The 24079-nt window shown below is 43.8% G+C and overlaps 1 protein-coding gene across 1 annotated transcript in view; it reads left to right on the forward strand.

Annotated features, from left to right (window-relative positions):
• Positions 1 to 24079, forward strand: part of OBSCN (obscurin, cytoskeletal calmodulin and titin-interacting RhoGEF) — a 284159-nt gene that overhangs the window by 17239 nt on the left and 242841 nt on the right. The window contains exons 3-4 of the mRNA XM_075214135.1: positions 5758 to 6027; positions 9111 to 9371. Coding sequence (XP_075070236.1) covers positions 5758 to 6027; positions 9111 to 9371 — 531 coding nt within the window. The remainder of the gene's footprint in view (positions 1 to 5757; positions 6028 to 9110; positions 9372 to 24079) is intronic.

Below are 24079 nucleotides of genomic sequence, written 5' to 3' on the forward strand. Positions count from 1 at the left end.
ATATAGTTAGTACACTCAGAGCTGCCACCAGAAATTGCGTGGCGCAGTATAAATATAACAGACAGGGCCCCCCTCCGTTCTTCTCCTACCAAACCCTCATTCATAAATTATTCTCTACCCAACATTTGCCTCCCATTCCCCCTGCCACATTCTTAATTCCGCGCAGAGATCTCTCCCCCCCCACACCACCTCTCACATCTCAGCTGATGCCTAGAAATGGCGCCCGCTACCTCCCTTAATTCACTGCGGAGGTCCCCTCCCCTAATAAATTTGTCTGGGCCCAGGGCTGGTGGGGCCCCTCTCTGCTGTTGGGCCCCCATACTGCTATACTCCCTGTACCCCCTGATGGTGGCCCTGAGTACACTACATAGTATTGTTTTGGCACCGGCTCAGTTCTTGCTGGGTGCTGACAATTAATAGTGGAAGTGAGGAGTGGTTTGGAGGAGTCACAAATTAACCAAGTAGCCATGAAAATACAGGTTGGTTGGCCCCTGGCTTAATCAATTTGTTAAGATTTTTTTTTCTTTTATGCTTTTTTATAATTAAAAAAACTTATGATGAATGATTCCTCATATTAAGTATAACTATGATTTATTTAATTTGATAAAGAATACATTTAGAATATAAAGATATATTTGTTATTTTTTATAGACTCAAACATCAGAGGTGTAAATGTATTAAACAGAGATTTCTGCAAATTCCCTAATATCGATGACTCTGACAGCTGAATTTAAAAAGGCAAAAGTTGCCCTTAAAGACATTGCCGTGTTAAATTTGTCTGTCAAAGTCGCTGAATTTCCCCAATTTGCAGAAGTTGCAGTTTAATACATTTACCCCATGAGTTTAATGTACCATACACTCAATCTTCTGTAAATGTATTTTATTTACTAAAAATGAAATTATTAGAAAAACATACAATGACGTTTTTGCAGTAAATGCTTTTACCATGTTGCTTGTTGATAAACGCAGAAGACTGATGGTGAAGTGATCAACAGTTTTCAAACTCCTTAGATCTTTTCATCACACATGTAATCAGTCACAAATGAAATGGATGTTTTGTATGTGTGTTTTGTCTAATTATTTGGCTTTATTTTTTTTATCATTGAAAGCCGGGGATTGGTGCTTTCGTGCCCCTAATGCAAAAAGCAAAAGGTGCACAAAGGTGCAGAACTTCAGGCCCTCCTCAAAAGAAAAAGGGCCCCTCTATCTCCAACTCCCAGGGGTGGGCTGGCCTGGGGGGCAGGGGGGCAGTGCCCCCCCGGGCTGCTCAGTCAGACCGCTATTAGGGCCGGGGGGTAGGCCGGCCGGCCGCCCCCCGGATGCAATATACTATATTTTCAACGGAGGCCGCATCTGATGACATGAGATCGCCTGTTAAGTGATGCGGCCGCCTGTGCGCCCCCCGGGCTTCCCTCTCCCAGCCCGCGCCTGCCAACTCCAAACAGCAAATGGTCTCTAAGGTGGAAAGGGTCTTCAGATCCTCCCTTCGCTGCAAGGCTAGGGGGGAGGGGTCCCTTTGGTTTTCAGGGGGTGGGAACTTCAGGGCCACATTGACACCCCTAGATCTTTGGGAATACAAAGCCCAAAAGGCCTACCGCACCCCTAAAATCCATGAAAATTAAACATGAAAGTGAAAGTGACTCATAGTTAGAGAAAATAAATAGTGCCCAATGGACGGGCAACTCTAAAAATTCATCTGTGACTTTCTGGCTTTCAAAGCAGCTCCCAACCTCCTGGCTAGAGACCCGGGGTAGCCTGTCTACATCAGGAAGCTCACAGACTACCCCCTGAACACAAACTAAACTTAGACAGAAGGCAGAGAAGCGATAAGTATATTCTGTCTATAAAACATCTGTGGGATAAATGTATCAAGCTGCGAGTTTCCAGTGGGTTTGGAAAGTGGAGATGTTGCCTATAGCAACCAATCAGATTCTAGCTGTCATGTTGTAGAATGTACTAAATAAATGATAACTGGAACCTGATTGGTTGCTATAGGCAACATCTCCACTTTTCAAACTCTCAGCTCGATACATTTCCCTGATCTTGTGAATATAGAGTTTGAGTAATGTTTGCAAATAAAAGTAATAGGCAAGTTATTTTTCTAACATATAGAACATCTATTAGGGTTAGAGATAAAAGCAGCCAAAATACAGCTAAAATAGCTGCTATGCCCCTTTATAAAATACAGAAAAATCACGAGTTAACACGAGTCTGGCAGAAGAATACAGGAGAACGGACTCTGGACCTAGGTAACGATTGCAGGGACATCATCTAGATAAAGGAATAAATAGGTGTCCCAGGAAAAAATGATTGAGCCCTTTGCTGTAGATACAAGAGAAGTGTTATCACACATGATCACTACTGCTCTCTAGTGGCCATAGAGCAGAATGCAGGGTTCCTTACAATCCATGCTATTAATCAGCGATCTCTGAATGCACTGTTGACGAAAAGGAACATGTAAGGTTTGATTTAATGTCTCCACCCACAGTCCCTTAAATGTGGGTTACATTTCTCATTTTTGGAGTTTTGTGAAGCATTGCTCTTTTATAGATATATGTGAATACCTTCAGTTTTGGGAAGAAAATTTGTATTTTAATCGGATATAAATATAAAACATTGAAAATGTAAAATGTTAATTAAAACATAAATAATTCAGTGAAGACTCTATATAGTATTACAAAACATATCACCGGTAGCTCTTTTAGTCACATATCAGAAAAAAATGTACAGTGACCAGCATATTACCACAATTTAAGAAAATGGATTTAATTGCAGACAGGGGATAATTGAAGCTGTAATTGTAAAGGAAACACCACCCCCCCTCCCCCCTCAAAGAAAAAAACATTAAAATAAACACATTTTAGCCAAAATATAAATATTTGCTTTCATATTTGATTTTTTAAAATTACTTTCCACCTTCAGGCACCTTTAATGCATTGGCTTATCTGTGCCCTCTGGCAACCTTTACTAAACTTACTTTATCTTTGTAGCTTCCTTTGTGTTTGTTAGCCACACCTTTTATATCATTAGGAAGATGTGTTTGTATTTCTTGTCCTGGGATAAGACAAAGCTCTGTGTTCTCTACATGGGATATAACTGCATCAAAGAGCAGCTCTGTGTCATATCCAAGAGCAAGAAAATAAAAATCTCTGCTTGATTATATGAAAATATGGCAGGACAATATAACAATAAAAGAAGTAATGGATTAACTAGCATGTAGGAGACATTAATTGGAGGTAGAAACCCTGTTTAATTGCTTTGATTTCTTCTATATAGAATGTAATATTATATATGTAAGTAATATTAGGAAGCTAATTCCACTCCTTATACATATATTATTTTATCTGTAATAGTTGTAGCTGTGTTCACACGTTATTCCAGAGAGCGTTGATGTATGTGGTAATCGCATCCTCTGTGCATACCCAGTGCTCCCCTATATATAGACTCAGGGCTCCCATATATATATATATATATATATATATATATATATATATATATATATATATACTCAGGGCTCCCTAATATATAGACTCAGGGCTCCCCAATACATAGACACAGGGCTCCCCAATACATAGACTCAGGGCTCCCCAATATATAGACCCAGGGCTCCCCAATATAAAGACTCAGGGCTCCCCAATACATAGACTCAGGGCTCCCCTAATATATAGACTCAGGGCTCCCTTATATATAGACTCAGGGCTCACCAATATATAGACTTAGGACTCCCCTATATATAGACTCAGGGCTCCCCAATATATAGACTCAGGGCTCCCCTATATATAGACTCAGGACTCCCCTATATATATAGACTCAGGGGTCCCCTATATATAGATTCAGGACTCCCCTATATATAGACTCAGGGCTCCCCTATATATAGATTCAGGACTCCCCTATATATAGACTCAGGGCTTCCCAATATATAGACTCAGGGCTCCCTAATATATAGACTCAGGACTCCCCTATATATAGACTCAGGGGTCCCCTATATATAGACTCAGGACTCCCCTATATATAGACTCAGGACTCCCCTATATATAGACTCAGGGCTCCCCTATATATAGACATGCTGCACCCCAGATATATACAGAGCGTCAGAGTGTACTGAGGATGCGTTTACTACTGTTATTCTTATTAGTGTGTATGAACCCTTATTGTATAATGTAACTGTGATGGCAACAGCAGGACTTATAACTCAGGTAAATATTACTTTATATTCTGTGTCTATTCCTGTGCGTCTGCTATATATAGACACTGTTGTGACTTAATCCCCAAATACCATTGGTCCAATATTGTCCCGTGTTTCAGCATAGAATGGAAGTAATAAGTCTAATGATTATTCTTAGACTGCAAAATAATTCTGACAGACACCTGTAGTGTTATACAGAATTACCTAATAAATCTCACTATATGCAAAGATTATTGATTTGTTTTGATAAAACAAGCATAGGATCCTGGGTAATGCATCGGTCGTACAGGTATTTATAGCTCCATCCAAGATGTCCTCTGATCTTCACTATAATAAGATCTGAGCTTGAAATAGGGCCTTTAATTATTTTTTTTTACATCGCTTAGCATGTACCATTATTTTCCTTCCATTAATTTTGTGTGCAGAGACTGATAGTTATAGTGTAACGGACAATCATCGCTGTATTAGGGCCTCAGTAATGGTGAGATGAGGCCTAATGAGAGGCAGATGGGTGGGAGATGATGTTCTTTACTATGGCTGAAATCCAGCATTTGTGGAAACTTATTTCTCCAGAGAACACCCTGGGGGAGGTGGGAGTCTGGGGGATATTGTGCCCCAGGCAGTTAGCTCATAGAAGAGACAGGGGATAAATAATGATGCTACCTGACAGAGGCACTTCATCAGGATAATACCCTATAACTCCATGGCAGAAGTGACAGTATGTCCTTTCTATCCACCCTGCCAATGTACCACCAGCATAGGGAGGAAGAGGAGAAGCAGCTGGAATCTCAGTAAATAAAATAATTCAATTAAAAGTCAGAGATCATCATCATCATCATTTATTTATATAGCGCCAGCAAATTCCGTATCGCTTTACAATTGGGAACAAACATTAATAAGACAATACTGGGTAATACATACATAATATTCCTGGGTACACAATACTATTGGCTGGGAAACAACCGATCACAAGTCATATTTCATGACAATTCTTATTTAAAATAGAAACATTTTTGGGTTTGTGAATCCTCAGAGGGTCTCTGATCTATTCCTCGATCTTCTGCCATCTTCTCCCAACTTCAGAGTCATCCACTTCCTCTAAAAATTGCCTGAACTGTAGGGATGCCATTGACCATGGGCTATATCGCCTCTCTCCCATCTTTTAAACATATTATACATGTTACACTGGGATGTTTCCATCTGTGAACATTTATTTGTGTGGAGTTTGTATGTTCTCCCCGTGTTTGCGTTGGTTTCCTCCGGTTTCCTTCCAAGCTCTAAGTACATACTGGTAGGTTAATTAGCTTCTGACAAAATTATCCATACTGTGTGTGGCTGGGAATATAGATTATAAGCTCAACTGTGCCAGGGACTGATGTGAATAATTTAATATTCTCTATAAAGCACTGTGAAATAATTAGATGTTATATAAATGAAGGTTAATAATAATTAATTTCCGCAAATCCAGACCAGTGTACGGCAAACTGTTTTCTCTCATAACCCTTTAGGGTTTTCTATATATTATATTTTCTTGTGTGGATATATAATATGTTTTATTTGTTGTGTTTAAGAACCCAGAATCCCGTTCCGCAAGAAGCTGAGAGACCTGGAGGTGAGAGAGAAGGAATCGGCCACCTTCCAGTGTGAGGTTCCGTACTCTATCACCGAATCGGAGTGGTACAAAGAGGAGACGAAAATTCAGCAGAGCACCAAGTACAACATCGAGGAGGAGGGAACCATCCGCAGGCTCACGGTACAGAACGTTACCGCAGACGATGACGCCGTCTACATCTGTGAGATGAAGGAGGGCAGCCGAACCATCGCTGAGCTGTCTGTTCAAGGTAACGTTAAAGTATAGAATAAAGACAAATATGGGGCACTTCCAAGTGAGTATAACTAACTTATAATACATAAGTGATTTTATATATATATATATATATATATATATACACACACTCCAGAAATAATATCTTTTATAAAGAATGAGTTCTCATGTCGCTATTTATAATCAATCCTGATCTCACCACGACAGTATTCATTAGTAAAACTTGGGTATTATAAGATATAATGCACACCGCCCAACTGTCCCCATTTTTGGCAGACCACAGAGGGGGCAGGGTTTAACAGATAGTGGGTGGAGTTTTACACGGAATTCCCACATTTGTGGGTGGAATTTGGATGGGACAGGAGTGTGGCTTCTCTTCTCCCGCTTTCGGGATTGTAAATGTTGGGAGGTATGTAATGTATCCCCTGTTGTAAATGATCAGTGATATTAGAAGTCACCTCTTAGATTTGTGACTTGTATAAAAAGCTTTGTATGGTGACTTATAATCTCCGTATAACCTACAGTAGAGGGTACTGTGTCCTATATGTCAAACAGAGCGTTTTACTAAGATAGCACTTTGTATAAGGTGTATGGAGGGTGAATATAGGACCGGTTATAGTGCGCACAATGCAGCCATGTATTAGGAAAGGGGGGTGGATATGGTGGTGACACTGATGTCAAAGCTTAGTGCATTTCCCCGGCCAACTGCCCTAATGCTGCTAAATTGGGGCAGTTTAATTCCCAGCAGCGATGTGTAAAGGACATAGCGGTATCTCTATGTGCATTATAAATGTATAAAGCTCTGTTTCTTCCGGCTAACACCAGGAGGGCAGGAAGTGTGCCAACGCTGTCAGGGGTGAGCTGTCCCTGGCATAGTACTAATAGGGAACAGGGGGTGTAGGGTGAAACTTTAATTTTAGTTAGACCTCTTAAATGTTTAATGTTTCCCAAAGGATCACTTCTTATTTTATTATGACTAGATTTGTTGTAAATACTCCTGTCTAACATCCTGATTGTGACCGCTACGGGTGATTCCAGAAAGTTGTAGGGAATTTTGAAGCTGTAAAAAAACTAATGAAAAGTTTACCTCCTTTTTCTGTCTTAAAACCATTTATTATCTTCATCTTTACCGTGTTTATTGAACCTTATGCATATTCCAGAGTTTATCCTGAGTGAGCTCTGAAGCTTTAGAAATTATTACTTTATTCTTTGCTTACTTTTTATGTCTTCAAACATTTTTTTTTCATATAAGTTTACAGAGACATAATGTATGCTACAATGTAACAGGACTTCTGCCGACTGGTTTAGTGTTTAGGACGTCCTCACTGTTGGTGACTGACCTGCGGCCGTACCTCTCATCTTTGTGACCCCCCCCCCCCCACACACACTTGGTAGCTCTTCAGCCAGTAGCCTTGGTTGGCTCAGTATGAAACAAGATACGTAACTCTATATTTCTATATTGCTGGTCCTACTTTAGAATGTTGCAGATTCATCTGGCCGAGGCATTTTAAGGGCGGTCACATAGACATATATGAGTTACAGAATCATATCTATAAATATCTGAAACTCTCAGATGGAGACATTAGTACAAGCAGACTAGACAGTGCTGCACCAACCAACACTTAAACTTTCTCTATACCACAATATAACAGGAGTACCAGAGCTGTGTCCTTCTACCATTACCATAAATTACTGAGGAATGTCCAGTTTAAAGTACATCTGTCACCAGGAATTAACCATTTTCTCATGCTGTCTTACTGCCACATCTACTTATACATCAACTTTGTAACTTCTTCCACTTTATATGATTTTTTATTGTATATCGTTTAGTTATTCACCTTTATATAATATTATATGTCCTTTGCCAGTGGTGCCAATGGCATCCTATATAATGTAAAACATACTTTCTATTTGTATTGCATATTGGCGTTCAATTGTTTTTAGGTGTGATCCAAAAGTGGCAGAGTGTCATTGTTCTGGGACCCCGAGTGTCATTGTGCCATCGTTCCGGGACCCCGAATGGCAGAGTGTTATTGTTCTGGGACCCCGAATGGCAGAGGGCCATTGTTCTGGGACCCTGAGTTGTAGAGGGTCATTGTTCTGGGACCCCAACTGGTAGAGTGTTATTGTTCTGGGACCCTGAATGGCAGAGGGCCATTGTTCTGGGACCCCAACTGGTAGAGTGTTATTGTTCTGGGACCCTGAATGGCAGAGGGCCACTGTTCTGGGACCCTGAGTTGCAGAGTGATATTTTCCAGGGGCCCCAAGTGGCAGAGTACCATTGTTTTGGGACCCCAAAAGAGGTGGTTCTCAATAGAATACATTGCATGTGTGACAATTAGAAAATCCAAAAACAGATTCTGAGACTCCAATTTGGTTACTGATCCACGGTTTGCGTATCTATGTCCCAGACAATTCTCTCTGACATTGTAAAGTACAATTGTACTTAGGGATTCAGATGCAAATGTTACATTGTCATCACAATTTGTCAAATCTATTTCTATAGCATTCACATGTAAATGATGTGAGATCTGCCCTAGAACATTCAGCAAGTCACAGTCTTCAGTCACTATGCAATAAAGAAATATATTGTCCTGCAGGACCCAAGTAGGGTAATGTAATAGTGATGTATGTAGTAAAGACAGTTCCGATGTCACTTCACATTCATGCTTAATTCAAGACATTAGTGAGTCTGGAAAAAGTATATTGCAGAACAAAATAAAATAGTTAAAGTTTAAATTAATGAAGGAGGCTTGTCCTAAACTGATAATCGCTGAATCTCAAGTGGTGCTCATACTTGGACCACGCGCATTTCCAGACAGCTTCAAAAAAGTAGACACAGAGCAATTTTCTGAGGGCTGGCTCCAAAAAAACCAATAATAATTATATAATAGAATAAATCAGTTCATTTGTGCAAAATGAAAAGTAATGTTGGTTTTTGTTTTCTATTTTGTAATTGGCCTTTACTGACTTGTCTAACTGTCCTGCTAGCTCGTTCAGTGTATGTAGCAGTAGACTATTTAATCTCCTTTCATTTGCTAATTTAAATCACTTTAAGAAAGATCATCACTTTTAATGTTTTTCTTTTTCCTTTAAAAGGAAACATAATTAAAAAGCTGCCACGCAGGACCGCCGTCCCGGTGAACGATACGGCCATATTTTGTGTTGAGCTGGACAACGATTGCCAGAAATCCAGATGGATTATAAATGGGGAAGAAGTAAACTCCAGTGGGCGCATCTCTATCACATCTTCTGGCAAACAACACACCATGATCATCCGGGAGTGCCAGAACAGCGATTCCGGAGAGATTGCCTTCATAGCCGATGAATGTAAAACATCCACCAAATTCACCGTCACCAGTGAGTATTACTGTTACCCCTGATCTGTGTTTCCCAGATTTCCTACATAAATATAGTAGAAAATGTTCTATTTTAATGGATTGTACAATGTATTTGCTTTAAGATTTCTTTAGTAAAAAGAAGAGAGAAAGGTGCCCATGGGCTGAGTGGACAGGCACTGTCAGATATCCCATGTATTTATTTCTCCGACAATTTATAAAGCCAAAATCAGGGAAAAATTAACCCTGTCACCCATATTTTCCCTCTACAATCCATCTTAAATGCTGCAAACGTCTCTGGCTGCTCCACATCCGATGTGTCACTCTGCAAATCCCTACGCTGGCTCATTACTTCTAGCATTCAACTCAAGCTGCTCGAAATTCATTATCGATGACAATATCTCACTCCCAAAACTTCTCCTGTGCTGCTCCCCATTTATAGAACTCCCTGCCCCTTCTGACCAGACTCTCCCCCCAACCTTCAATCCCTCTTCAATCTATCTATCTTCAATATACAGGCCCATGTCCACTCTTAGTCCCATTAATCTCTATTGTCCCAGCATTGCGTTCTCCCTCTAGACGAGGAGGGAGCACTATCAGGGCACTAACAGGCCCCGCACAATCCTCTGTCTCAAGTCTGCACAGCCTTTCTCACCCTGTTACGGTGCTGGTAGTTACAGGTTTGATAGTCAGAGCAGGCCTGTACACGACCAGATGCTGAGTGTACTAGGTTCAGAATAAGGAGGCAAGACACTATGTAGTTCTTCAATACTTCAATGATTGATAAAACATATATATATATATATATATATATATATATATATATATATATAAATATGCAGATGATGATATGCAGATGTCAATTAGCCACGGCGGAGCGTGACAAGGTAATAAACACAATAGCAGTCTATTCACAGCACAGATGATAATATGCAGATGTCAATTAGCCACAGCGGAGCGTGACAAGGATAAACACAATAACAGTCTTGTTATATGCACATGAACAGACTTGCAGCAGGCTGTGAATCAGTAGAGGCACAATAGAGAGAAAACAAAGTCTTTGTAATATGCTCAAGATGATATTTGCAGCAGGGGAGTTCCAGTAGAAGTGCTTCAGCAGTAGGTAGAGAACTGAAACTCATACGCAGGAAAGACACAGGGTCAGGATACACAGGCGTCCAAGGAATCAGGCTAGCAACAAGTTGCACTGACAGTGAGCTGATGTTAGTGCTGAGTTTAAATAGAGCAGGTTAGTGACCCGCCCTGAGGGTGAGTCATGTGATGCACAGAAAAACAGAGCAGGCAGGGAAAGTAACAAAACCTGGTCAGGATTGTTACAGTACCCCCCTCCCTAGGGGTGGACTCCGGACACCTATGATATTTTTTTAGGGAATCTTTTCCGAAACTGTTTGAGTAAACGAAGAGCATGAATGTCTGAAGCTTTAACCCAAGAACGTTCCTCAGGCCCCTAGCCTTTGCAATTGACCAGGAATTGCAGTGATTCTCTGGATCTACGAGAGTCCAATAGTTGTTTAATCTCATATTCAGTTTGATCTTGAGAAGTAGCCGGAGGCGGAGAAGCTGTGACTCTTGAAAATTGATTTTGTACCACAGGTTTTAACAGAGAGACATGAAACACATTGGGAATCCGTAGTGAGGATGGAAGTTCGGTGGGGACCGATAAACTTGGGTGCTAGTTTCATACTAGGAACATTTAAACGGATATTTTTTGTGGATAACCAGACCTTATTCCCTGGAAGAAGTGGAGGTGCAAGACACCTTTTCTTATCGAAATTTTTTTTGGCCTGTGCACAGAATTCTCCAGATTACTTTTGGTTTGAGCCCAAATGAGAGAAAACTTGCATAGCAGGGAATCTACTGCAGGAACTGAGGAGATAGGAGTTTGAGAAAAGGTTGGTGGTCTGGGATGACATCCAGTGTCGGACTGGGGCATGAAGGGCCCACTGGGGGACTGCAACGCTAGGGGCCCACCAGTGGGGGTGTGGCCGGCCATCATAGAGGCGGGACCAGACACTAGAGGGGGAGTGGTCAGCTCACGAAGGACAGCTAGTACCATAGTGTAGTATATAAAGAATGCAGTGTGTATATATAGTACACAGTCTTGACCTGCCCCTTAGATTGGGTAGAACAGTCACCAAAAATTGGGATTGTTCCAGTAAACCAGGCTTGGCTAACCTGTGGCACTCCAGGTGTTGTGAAACTACAAGCCCCAGCATGCTTTGCCAATATATAGCAGCTTATTGCTGGAAGGGTATGCTGGAACTTGTAGTTTCACAACACTTGGAGTGCCACAGGTTAGCTAAGCTTGCACTAGACTCAGAACATTTGACAGACTGTCCTACCTGTTGTTGTCACTTTTACCACCTGTGGCTGCTGGTTTCTTTAGTTGCGGCTTGTCTGTATCCTGGAATGTTGAGGGTCCTATTTGGAAAAAATAATGGATACATTTAGAAAACAAAACACCAACCATCCCCGCTATTAAATCAACAGCACCCACATTTAATAAATAGGCCTCTCTCCAGCCCCAACATTAAAGTAATAGTACTCACATTTGATAAATAGATCTATTTCCCTCCAACCGACCCCAACATTAAATTAATACTATTCCCATTTAATAAATAAACCTATTACCCTCCCTCCAAACAGCCCCAGCAAGAAATTAATAGCATTTACGTTTAATACATCCATTTCCCACATTAAATATTAATATTCACATTTAATAGATAGCCCTCCTCCCCACACTCAGCCCTACATTCAATTATAGACCCAAACCACCCCAGCATTAAATTAAAGGTCCCATCACCCCCTCCCTATAGTGTTCTCTGTACAGCCCCCTCCCTATAGTTTAGCAAAGGCAGCCCCCTCTAATTATAGTTTAGCATAGGCAGCCCCCCCCTCACTATAGTTTAGTATAGATAGGCAGCCCCCCTATGCCACATAGTAGTGCCCCCAAAACAATATTATGCCACACAGTAGTGCCCCAAACAATGTTACTCCACACAGTAGTGCCCCAAACAATGTTATGCCACACAGTAATACCCAAAATTCACATATGCCACGTAATACTGTCCCCAATTCATATTATGCCCACAATAGTGTCCCCAATTCAAACTATACCCTCAATAGTGCCCCCCAATTCACATATGCCATGGAATAATGCTCTCTCAATTCGCGCACACACTAATATATATATATATATATATATATATATATATATATATATATATATATATTCTCTGCAGTAAGCCTCTGCTTACCCAGTAGCTAGAGAACAGATGGAGGATATATATATATATATGTATATATATATATATATATATATATAAGATGATTCTGTGTCAAGTGAAAGTCCTGGAATTTGGAGGAAATTAAAAGACATATCCAATAATATTAAATAAAAATAAGAAAATCTACTTACCCATATTTTGATTGATGCAGCCTCTGCTCCTTAGTCCTTCAGCGGCGGCGGGAGCATAAGACAGTCAGCTGACAGGAGGAGGAGGGGGCAGGTCACATGATCGCATTTGAAAGATGACTGCAGCCAGTCATCTGTAGCAGCAGGGACGCCGATCACCAGGTGAGCTGACCCCCCCCCCCCTTTGATCCAGAACGTGGCTGCCGGCTGGATGACAGGATACGTATGTTCAGCAGCCATTCATTAATTCCTGGTTTAAGTTAAATATTCTAGGAGTATTCCCTTTATTATTCCGCTCACGCTCAGACAGTTTGTGTGTAACACACTTATTGACAAGAAGTCTGATGTGCGTAAGGGGAACTGTTCCCTGTGGTCAAACCTTATCTGGAAATATCTGACAAGAATCCCTGGACCTGGTCTCCCAGCAGGCACACGCTCCTCTGTCTAACACGCTGGCAGGATCTGGGCACACGTACTGCGTGTAACACAGGTGATTTCAGGATGGTGATTGGGGAACTCTCCACACCAGGCCGGCAGTGAGAATGATTACAAAGGTTTATAACAAGCAGACGAGATGAACTCTGTACACACAGCAGCATGGACGCCGGGGAGGGCAGCAGGGATACCCAACATGTGAGCTGAATGGGCTACGCCCACTTCTAGAAGGGGGTGTGGCCATAAGGAAGAGGGGCCTACCGGTGATTTTTCCGGTAGTCCTGTGGGCCAGTCCGACACTGATGACATCCATACATGACAAAAAAGAGTGAATTACCAACAGCTTCATGGTAAAGATTGTTATGGGCGAACTCAGCCCATGGGAGGAGTTCCAACCAATCCGCTTGGTGAGCAGACACATACATTTGTAGGAATTTTTCGAGCTCTTGGTTAGTCCGTTCGGTCAGGCCAATAGACTGAGGATGGTATGCCAATGAAAAGTCCAATTTAATGACTAACTGTGAACAAAAGGATCTCCAGAATCTTGAAACAAACTGTGAACCACGGTCTGACACGATATGGATTGGACAGCCGCGGTGGCGAAATATTTCTTTGATGAAAAGTTCTGCCAACAATGTGAAAGAAGGGAGTCCTTTGAGAGGAATGAAATGAGCTGCTCTCGAAAAACGGTCTGTTACCACCCAGATAACTGTATGAGCTTTGGAGGGAGGCAGATCGGTATTAAAGTCCATAGATACTTGAGACCAGGGTACTTCAGGAACAGGTAGAGGAATAAGAGGACCGAAGGGTCTATGCCGAGGAATCTTATATTGTGCACATTTAGAGCAGGCAGAAACAAATGATTTTACATCTTTCAGAAATGATGGCCACCAATAGTACCGGGTCAGGAGTTCTCCAGTCTTCTTGACTCCCGCATGACCCGAGAAGCGAGATAAATGGGCCCAGCGTAACAACTTGAGACGTAGATGTGGTAATATGAAGGTCCTGCCTGGAGGGCAAGTAGATTTATGCACAGGAGTAAGAGCCAAGACACAACTAGGGTCAAAGATGGGATGAATGTCCTCGGGAGAATCCTGGTCTTCGGAATTAAAGGACCTAGAAAGTGCGTCTGCTTTTTTATTTTTTGATCCTGGACGGAAGGTAAGTCTAATATCAAATCTTGAAAAGAACAAGGACCATCTGGCTTGACGCGGATTAAGACATCGAGCCGAACGGAGATAAATTAGGTTCTTATGGTCGGTATATATCGTAATATGAAACAAGGCCCCTTCCAACAGATGTCGCCATTCAGACAGGGCTAATTTAATAGTCAATAATTCTTGATCTCCTATACCATAATTCTTTTCTGCTGGGAAGAATTTGCCAGAGAAAAACCCACATGGATGTAGTTTCCTAGAAGTGTCACGTTGAGACAAAACTGCACCAGTACCCACAGAAGATGCATCTACCTCCAAGAAAAAGTGACGTTGGCAATCAGGTTGCTGAAGAATAGGAGCAAAAGAGAAGGCTGATTTTAGATGCTCAAAGGCAGAGATGGCCTCGGGGGACCAAAGCTTGGGGTTGGCTGATTTCTTGGCAAGAGCAGTAATGGGGGCAATAATGGTAGAATACACCTTGATGAATTGTCTGTAGTAATTGGCGAAGCCAAGGAAGCGTTGAATAGCTTTCAACCCGGTGGACAAGGGCCAATCCACAATTGCTTATAGTTTAGCTGGGTTCATTTGAAGGGCTGTGCCCGAGAGGATGTAGCCTAAGAAAGGAATCAGAGGTTGATCGAAAAGGCACTTTTCAAGTTTACAGAAGAGGTTGTGTTCTCTCAGACGAGTCAAGACTTGACCTACATGCTCCCTATGTGAAGGGAGGTCTCGAGAAAATATCAGAGTATCGTCTAGGTAGATGATGACGAATTGATAGAGAAGGTCTTTGAAAATATCATTCATGAGGGTTTGGAATACAGCTGGAGCAATACAAAGCCCAAAGGGCATTACAAGATATTCAAAGTGCCCATTGTGTGTGTTAAATGCTGTTTTCCATTTGTCACCTGCTTTAATACGAACGAGATTGTAGGCCCCTCGTAAATCTAATTTTGTGAACACAGTAGCGCCTTTAATGCGGTTGAACAGCTCGGAGATGAGGGTTAACGGATACCTATTCTTAACGGTAATAGCATTAAGTCCTCGAAAAACAATGCATGGCCGAAGGCCGCCATCCTTATTTTTAACGAAAAAGAATCCAGCGCCAGCTGGAGAGGTGGACTTCCGGATAAATCCGGATGCTTGGTTGCCTCTTTTTCACAGAAGACGTCTGCATACTGTTGGTATTGAGGAGGTAAAGATGGTAATGACAATGCAGTGGTTAGATGAAGGTACTATTTTCTTCAGACAGTGAGACTGACACCATGATCCCCAGGACAAAATTTGAGCAGTATGCCAGTCCAGAGTTGGGGAGTGGAGACGTAACCATGGCAGACCTAACACAAGAGAATTTATGGTCTTTGGAAGAACTAGGAAGGATATTTTTTCCTGGTACAGGATTCCAATCTGAAGGGTGAGGGGAACCGTCCGGAACTGAATGAAGCCTCCTGGAATATAACTGCTATTGATGGCTGTGAGGCGTACAGGACGTTCCAGTGGTGTAGTAAGAATATGATATTTCTCAACCACAGTGGCGGCAATAAAATTCCCGGCTGCACCAGAATCCAGAAAGGCATCCAGCGGAATAGAGAGATTCCCAAAAAACAGAAAAACAGACAACAAGAGGTTCTCTTTGTGATGAGAACTGTTGAGGGAAAAATCAAACAGACCTAACGGGGTTCCCACTTGCTCTGTTTGGTCTGAGCGTTTTCCCACGCGTAGGACAACTACTAATACGATGGGCCTTCCCTCCACAATAGAGGAACAGATTATTTTTAAATCTTCTCTCTCTCTCACTTGGAGAGAGGCGGGACCTACCCACTTGCATGGGTTTTTTGGGGGGCTTAGAGGCCCCTAAGTTCTGGAAAACAGGGCGATGATTAGGACACTGAATCTGTTCCTTTTCTTGAAACCTCTCCTTGAATCGAAGATCTATTTTGACACACAACAAGAACAGATCACCCAAGGAAGATAGGAGGTCTTGGGAAGCCAACACGTCTTTTATTTGATCAGATAGGTCTTGCCAGAACGTGGCCACCAGCGCTTCATCATTCCAGCGCAGCTCGGAGGCCATTGTCCTAAATAAGATAGCATATTGTCCCACAGAATGAGAGCCTTGGCGTAAACAAAGAATTCCTGTATGTCACTCACCGGACCGTGAGTGCCTCTTCTCGGACATTTAGGAACCGTGGCCGTCCGCCATCCTGAGGGTCTGCGCATGCGCAGCCCTTTCCTATATTGTTCAGTGTATGTTCCTTTAACTCAATTGGCAGATCAGGCAACACTCCCTATATTAAGCACCTGTGGTCAACACCACGTTGCCTGATCTTGGAGTCTCATTCCCCATGAGTCTCTGAAGGTGTTCCTGTATTCCTCGTGTATTCAGCCCTGCTAATTCCTGTGGTTTCCAAACCACTTCTACCTCTGTGGTCTCCAAACCACTTCTACTCCTGTGGTTCCCATACCACTTCTACCATCAACTGTATCATCGTGACTGTTTGCTGATTCCTATCCGCTGCCTCCGTGCACTACAGTCTTCTAAATCACTTCAACGCTATTATTATCATCGTGACTGTTTGCTGATTCCTATCCGCTGCCTCCGTGCACTACAGTCTTCTAATCACTTCAACGCTATTATTATCATCGTGACTGTTTGCTGATTCCTATCCGCTGCCTCCGTGCACTACAGTCTTCTAAATCACTTCAACGCTATTATTATCATTGTGGCTGTTTGCTGATTCCTATCTGCTGCCTCCGTGCACTCCAGCCTTCACTTCACATCCACTCACCTGATCACCATCAAGTTCCTGAGCTGACTCCTATCCGCTGCTTCCGTGCACTACAGTCTCCAGCTTGCAACTCGTCTGTGTTCATCATCGTGACTGTTAGCTGATTCCTATCCGCTACCCCTGTGCATTGCCGCCTCATCTCAGCTCTCCTGTGTTTCCAGTCTACTGCTCACGTTGCCATCCGCTACACTCCTGGATCTACAGCTCCTGGTCTACTCTGCCATCCCGTGTTCCATCACTGTGGGTCCTGTTGGTTGCCCCTGGTTACCTCCGTGGGCGCAGAGTCCTGCTGCTGCTGTCTGCACTATCGTCCATCTCCTGCTGATCCGCTCTCCACGCCTTCACGTGTCCCGCTGGTCTCTACCCTCCTGTCAGCATTGGATTCGTATCTCATCTACTACTCCTCTGCTGGATCATCTCCATTCTCCTGGGTTCTCCATGAGTCCAGTTCCACGTATTACTGATTCCTGTGGATTCGTGTCCCTGTTGGTCTACTTACCTGTGCGCTGCACCTACTAGACCGCTACCTCATCTATCTTGGGACTTCTCATCCAGCCGGCCTCCTGCCGCTCAGGTATCGCTGCACTCCTATCTGACTGCCTGCTTCTGAACCACGGTATGCATACTTCTCATTGACTGTGCTGGTGTATTGCATATCTTGCTGGACTGTGTTTGGTTCTCCTCTGGAGTCTGCTATCCGCTGAGTCTATTGCCATCATTGACTGTGTTAACTTGTGCTGGACTACTTCAAGAGACTTTCTATGTTTGCAGATCTGTTCAGTCATTTATATATATTGTGCATGTTACGGTGGATCGTATATAAGGTGCCTGTGTATATCCTGTGTTGCAGTCTCTCCCTGTGCACCTCCTCACATATATATTCAGTGGTACAACTTGCTCATGACAGACCACTGATCCCTGTTTCCGGTATCACCTGTTCCAGTACCCTCTCACATAGCAGTGGTACAACTTGCTACCGCAGACCACTGACTACCCGGATACCTCCACTTGGATTCCATTCCTCCACTCAGACAGCGGTGCAACTTGCTATCCGCAGACCGCTGACTCTCATCACCCCTTTGTCTCTGTTGGACATTCCTCCTCACTATAGCAGTGGTACAACTTGCTATCGCAGACCACTGACTACCTTCACGTGCCCTTGTCCATACAGTTCCTCGTGTATTATTACCTCCATATTACCAGTGCTGCTAGTCATAGACTTTCCTGAGCATCTCATCAGTTACCATTTCCTGTTCCGTGATCACCCAGCTACCAGAGTACCCTATTACCATCTACATTGCTCTGGTAAGCCTACCACCTGGTGATCCCTGGGTAAAGACTCCTAGTGCCCGTGACAGTAAGATCAGGCCATGACAGACCCAGATACGGAACCTACTGCCAAAGAGATGCTGCAGCATCTGGTTAGCCGGGTGGAGCAACAGGATGCCCGCCAACAGCTGTTACTTCAGTGTTATCAGTCATTAACCTCCCAAGGAACATCTGGACAGACTGTGACAGCTACTACTGAGGCTTCTGTGCTTTCCTCCGTTTCCCCATTGCCATCCCAGGTGTCTACAGCTTCCACGCTTCACCTGCCTACTCCGTCAAAGTACGATGGAGACCCCAAAACTTGTAGGGGTTTCCTCAACCAATGTTCAGTCCATTTTGAGCTCCAACCTCAAAATTTTTCTACCCATCGTTCCAGAGTGGCCTATCTTATCTCTTTGTTTTCAGGACAAGCCCTGGCTTGGGCCTCCCCTCTGTGGGAGAGAAACGATCCAATACTACAAGATAGTGCCAAATTCGTTTCTACATTCCGAAGTGTGTTCGATGAACCAGGTCGTGTGACCTCCGCTGCTTCCAGCATCCTCCGTCTGCGACAAGGATCTCATACAGTAGGTCAGTACGTCATTCAATTTAGGATCTTAGCCTCTGAACTTCAGTGGAACACTGAAGCCCTAGTTGCCGCCTTCTGGCAGGGGCTCTCCGATAAAATTAAAGATGCACTGACTACTCAGGAGCTTCCTTCGTCACTTGAGGATTTGATCTCTCTATGCCATCGTGTTGATATGAGATTTCGTGAAAGAGAGGCTGAGAAAACGACTTCTGCTAAAGCATCTCTTCGTTCTAACCCTCAATCTCGTCCTGTGTCACCCACTGTGATTCCCATGGAGATAGGACGTTCCAAGTTATCTTCTGAGGAGAGGAAACGAAGAGTCAAGAATAGACTCTGTATCTATTGTGCTGATTCCACTCATATTCTCAGCTCCTGCCCTAAGAGATCGGGAAATGCCAGGCCCTAACTAGTTCTGGAGAGGTGAAGTTAGGGTCCCTGGAGTCCTCTCCATCTTCTATGAAATCGAAAATCTGCGCTTTTGATGTTACAATTTCCTTTGCTACTAAAACCTTTGAGTCACAGGCATTGATTGATTCCGGAGCAGCAGGAAATTTCATTTCCAAATCATTAGTAAAGCAATGGTCTCTACCAGTGATTACCTTAAAAACACCCATTACTGTGACGGCTATCGATGGATCACGTCTCATCAACGGTCTCATCACCCAGAGTACGTCTCCAGTAACCCTTCAGATTGGTGCCCTGCATCATGAAGAAATATCGTTTTTAATCCTTCCTGTTACGACAAGTCCGATTGTCTTAGGCCTTCCATGGCTTCAGTGTCACTCTCCCCAGATTGACTGGCGCACCCCTCAAGTCACGTCTTGGGGGTCTGAATGTCACCATCATTGCCTTTCCCAAGTCATTCCTCTCAAAGTACAGCAATCTTCCATCTCATCTACCTCATTGGGACTCCCTCCTCAATATGCTTCATTTACCGATGTTTTTGATAAAGCTCAGTCTGAACGTCTTCCTCCTCATCGTTCTTGGGATTGTCCGATCGACCTTCTTCCTGGCAAGACTCCCCCCAGGGGCCGGGTCTATCCACTTTCGTTACCTGAGACTCAAGCTACTTCTGAGTATATACAGGAGAACCTCCAGCGTGGGTTCATTCGACCTTCCACCTCGCCCGCTGGAGCTGGGTTCTTCTTCGTCAAAAAGAAGGATGGATCATTACGCCCTTGCATAGATTTTCGTGGACTCAATGCCATTACTATCAAGAATCGGTATCCTATTCCGTTGATCACTGAGCTATTCGATCGCATCAAGGGAGCCCGTATCTTTACTAAGTTGGATCTTCGTGGTGCCTATAATTTAATCAGAATCCGTTCCGGTGACGAATGGAAGACAGCGTTTAACACCAGAGACGGGCATTACGAATATCTGGTAATGCCTTTCGGGCTGTGTAATGCCCCCGCTGTTTTTCAAGGTTTCATCAATGAGATCTTTCGGGACTTATTATATGTATGTGTCGTCGTCTACCTGGACGACATACTGATTTTTTCACAGGACCTGCCTTCTCACCACCTACATGTGGCAGAAGTCCTCTCCAGACTACGGAAAAATTCATTGTTCTGTAAATTAGAAAAATGTTCATTCGAATTACCCCAGATTCCATTCTTGGGGTATATAGTTTCCGGAGTTGGCCTGAAGATGGATCCAGACAAAGTGAGTGCTGTACTACATTGGCCCCAGCCAACCACTCTTCGTGCTATTCAGCGTTTTTTAGGTTTTGCCAATTACTATAGACGCTTCATTCAAGACTTTTCCTCCATTGCATCTCCTATTGTGGCCCTGACTCGAAAAGGGGCTAATCCTAAGCAATGGTCACCTGAGGCTCTTCAAGCATTTCAAACACTAAAAGAGTCCTTCTCTTCGGCTCCAATCCTTCGACAGCCTGATGTGACACTCCCCTTCTTCCTAGAAGTAGATGCCTCTAATGTGGGCTTAGGAGCTATTCTCTCCCAACGCTCTGAACAGCAAAAGTTCCATCCTTGTGCCTTCTATTCTCGGGGTCTCCTGCCCGCAGAGAAGAATTATACCATCGGGGACAAGGAATTACTGGCTATCAAAGCCGCATTAGAGGAATGGAGATACTTATTGGAGGGAGCTCGCCATCCGGTGACGATCTTCACGGATCATAAGAACTTGTCATATCTCCAGTCTGCCCAATGCTTGAACCCTCGTCAAGCAAGATGGTCTCTTTTCTTTTCCCGTTTTGAATTAATAATTACCTTCAAACCAGCTGCCAAGAACAAAAAAGCTGATGCTTTATCTAGAGCCTTTGTGACGTCCTCTGATATAGAAGAGGGTTCCAACCATACCATTCTAGATCCCAAATGTATCTCACTGGCTGCTTCATCCACCAAAACACTACCATTTGGGAAGACCCTCGTGCCTCCTACTCTAAGGAGGAAAATCCTTTCGTGGTTCCATGCCTCTCGTTTTTCTGGACACGCCGGTGAACACAAGACTTTTGAGATCCTCTCTCGAAGTTACTGGTGGCCTTCAATGAGGAGAGACGTCAAAGAGTTCATTGCTTCCTGTGAACTATGCTCTCAGTTCAAATCGTCCCGTAGAACTCCAGCAGGGTTGCTACGACCACTACCCATTCCGTCCAAACCATGGACCCATATTAGTATGGATTTCGTTACTGACTTACCACCTAGTAAGAATCATAACACTATTTGGGTGGTGGTGGACAGATTTTCGAAGATGGCTCATTTCATCCCTCTGCCTGGTTTGCCTTCCTCGTCCATCCTGGCTGAACATTTCATTAAAGAGATCTTCCGTATCCATGGATGTCCGTCTGAGATTGTGTCTGATAGAGGAGTACAATTCGTTTCCAGATTCTGGCGAGCCCTTTGTAAAACCTTGGGCATACGATTAGCACTCTCATCTTCTTACCATCCGCAATCTAACGGACAAACTGAACGTGTCAATCAAGATCTTGAGACTTTTATAAGAATGTTTTCATCAGCCAATCAAGACAACTGGGTAGAGTTGCTTCCTTGGGCTGAATTCGCCCATAACAACATGTATCATGAGTCATCATCCAAAACTCCATTTTTTGTGGTCTACGGTCACCATCCGTCTTTTCCGGAATTTCCTGCCCTCCCGCCCACCCAAGTTCCTGCGGTGGAAACTGTTTGTCAGACCTTTAAAAATATCTGGTCTCAGGTCAAAACCTGTTTAAAGAAGACATCTATCAAATATAAATCTTTCGCAGATAAGAAGAGGCGGGCTATTCCCCCACTAAAAATTGGAGATTGTGTCTGGTTATCCACGAAAAATATTCGTTTGAAGGTTCCATCCATGAAATTCGCCCCCCGTTTTATTGGTCCATATAGGATCATTCAAGTAATCAATCCAGTATGTGTGAAACTTCTTCTTCCTAAGAATCTTCGGATTTCTAATGCCTTCCACGTATCCTTGCTCAAACCTCTGATTATCAACCGTTTCTCAACTCCTCCCTCAGCTCCGCAGCCAGTTCAAGTCCATCAGGAGGAGGATTTCGAGATCACTGAGGTGCTAGACGCAAAAATTTCGCGAGGAGGTCTTCATTTCCTCGTTCATTGGAAGGGCTTTGGTCCTGAGGAGCGCTCTTGGATCAAGGCTGAAGATCTTAATGCTCCTGCCCTTTTGAAGAAGTTTTATGCCAAAAATCCGGACAAGCCCGGTTCCAGGCGTTCTGTGCCCACCTTTAAAAGGGGGGGTACTGTCACTCACCGGACCGTGAGTGCCTCTTCTCGGACATTTAGGAACCGTGGCCGTCCGCCATCCTGAGGGTCTGCGCATGCGCAGCCCTTTCCTATATTGTTCAGTGTATGTTCCTTTAACTCAATTGGCAGATCAGGCAACACTCCCTATATTAAGCACCTGTGGTCAACACCACGTTGCCTGATCTTGGAGTCTCATTCCCCATGAGTCTCTGAAGGTGTTCCTGTATTCCTCGTGTATTCAGCCCTGCTGATTCCTGTGGTTTCCAAACCACTTCTACCTCTGTGGTCTCCAAACCACTTCTACTCCTGTGGTTCCCATACCACTTCTACCATCAACTGTATCATCGTGACTGTTTGCTGATTCCTATCCGCTGCCTCCGTGCACTACAGTCTTCTAAATCACTTCAACGCTATTATTATCATCGTGACTGTTTGCTGATTCCTATCCGCTGCCTCCGTGCACTACAGTCTTCTAATCACTTCAACGCTATTATTATCATCGTGACTGTTTGCTGATTCCTATCCGCTGCCTCCGTGCACTACAGTCTTCTAAATCACTTCAACGCTATTATTATCATTGTGGCTGTTTGCTGATTCCTATCTGCTGCCTCCGTGCACTCCAGCCTTCACTTCACATCCACTCACCTGATCACCATCAAGTTCCTGAGCTGACTCCTATCCGCTGCTTCCGTGCACTACAGTCTCCAGCTTGCAACTCGTCTGTGTTCATCATCGTGACTGTTAGCTGATTCCTATCCGCTACCCCTGTGCATTGCCGCCTCATCTCAGCTCTCCTGTGTTTCCAGTCTACTGCTCACGTTGCCATCCGCTACACTCCTGGATCTACAGCTCCTGGTCTACTCTGCCATCCCGTGTTCCATCACTGTGGGTCCTGTTGGTTGCCCCTGGTTACCTCCGTGGGCGCAGAGTCCTGCTGCTGCTGTCTGCACTATCGTCCATCTCCTGCTGATCCGCTCTCCACGCCTTCACGTGTCCCGCTGGTCTCTACCCTCCTGTCAGCATTGGATTCGTATCTCATCTACTACTCCTCTGCTGGATCATCTCCATTCTCCTGGGTTCTCCATGAGTCCAGTTCCACGTATTACTGATTCCTGTGGATTCGTGTCCCTGTTGGTCTACTTACCTGTGCGCTGCACCTACTAGACCGCTACCTCATCTATCTTGGGACTTCTCATCCAGCCGGCCTCCTGCCGCTCAGGTATCGCTGCACTCCTATCTGACTGCCTGCTTCTGAACCACGGTATGCATACTTCTCATTGACTGTGCTGGTGTATTGCAT

Source organism: Mixophyes fleayi, chromosome 5, assembly GCF_038048845.1.
Source record: "Mixophyes fleayi isolate aMixFle1 chromosome 5, aMixFle1.hap1, whole genome shotgun sequence".
NCBI lineage: Eukaryota > Metazoa > Chordata > Amphibia > Anura > Limnodynastidae > Mixophyes > Mixophyes fleayi.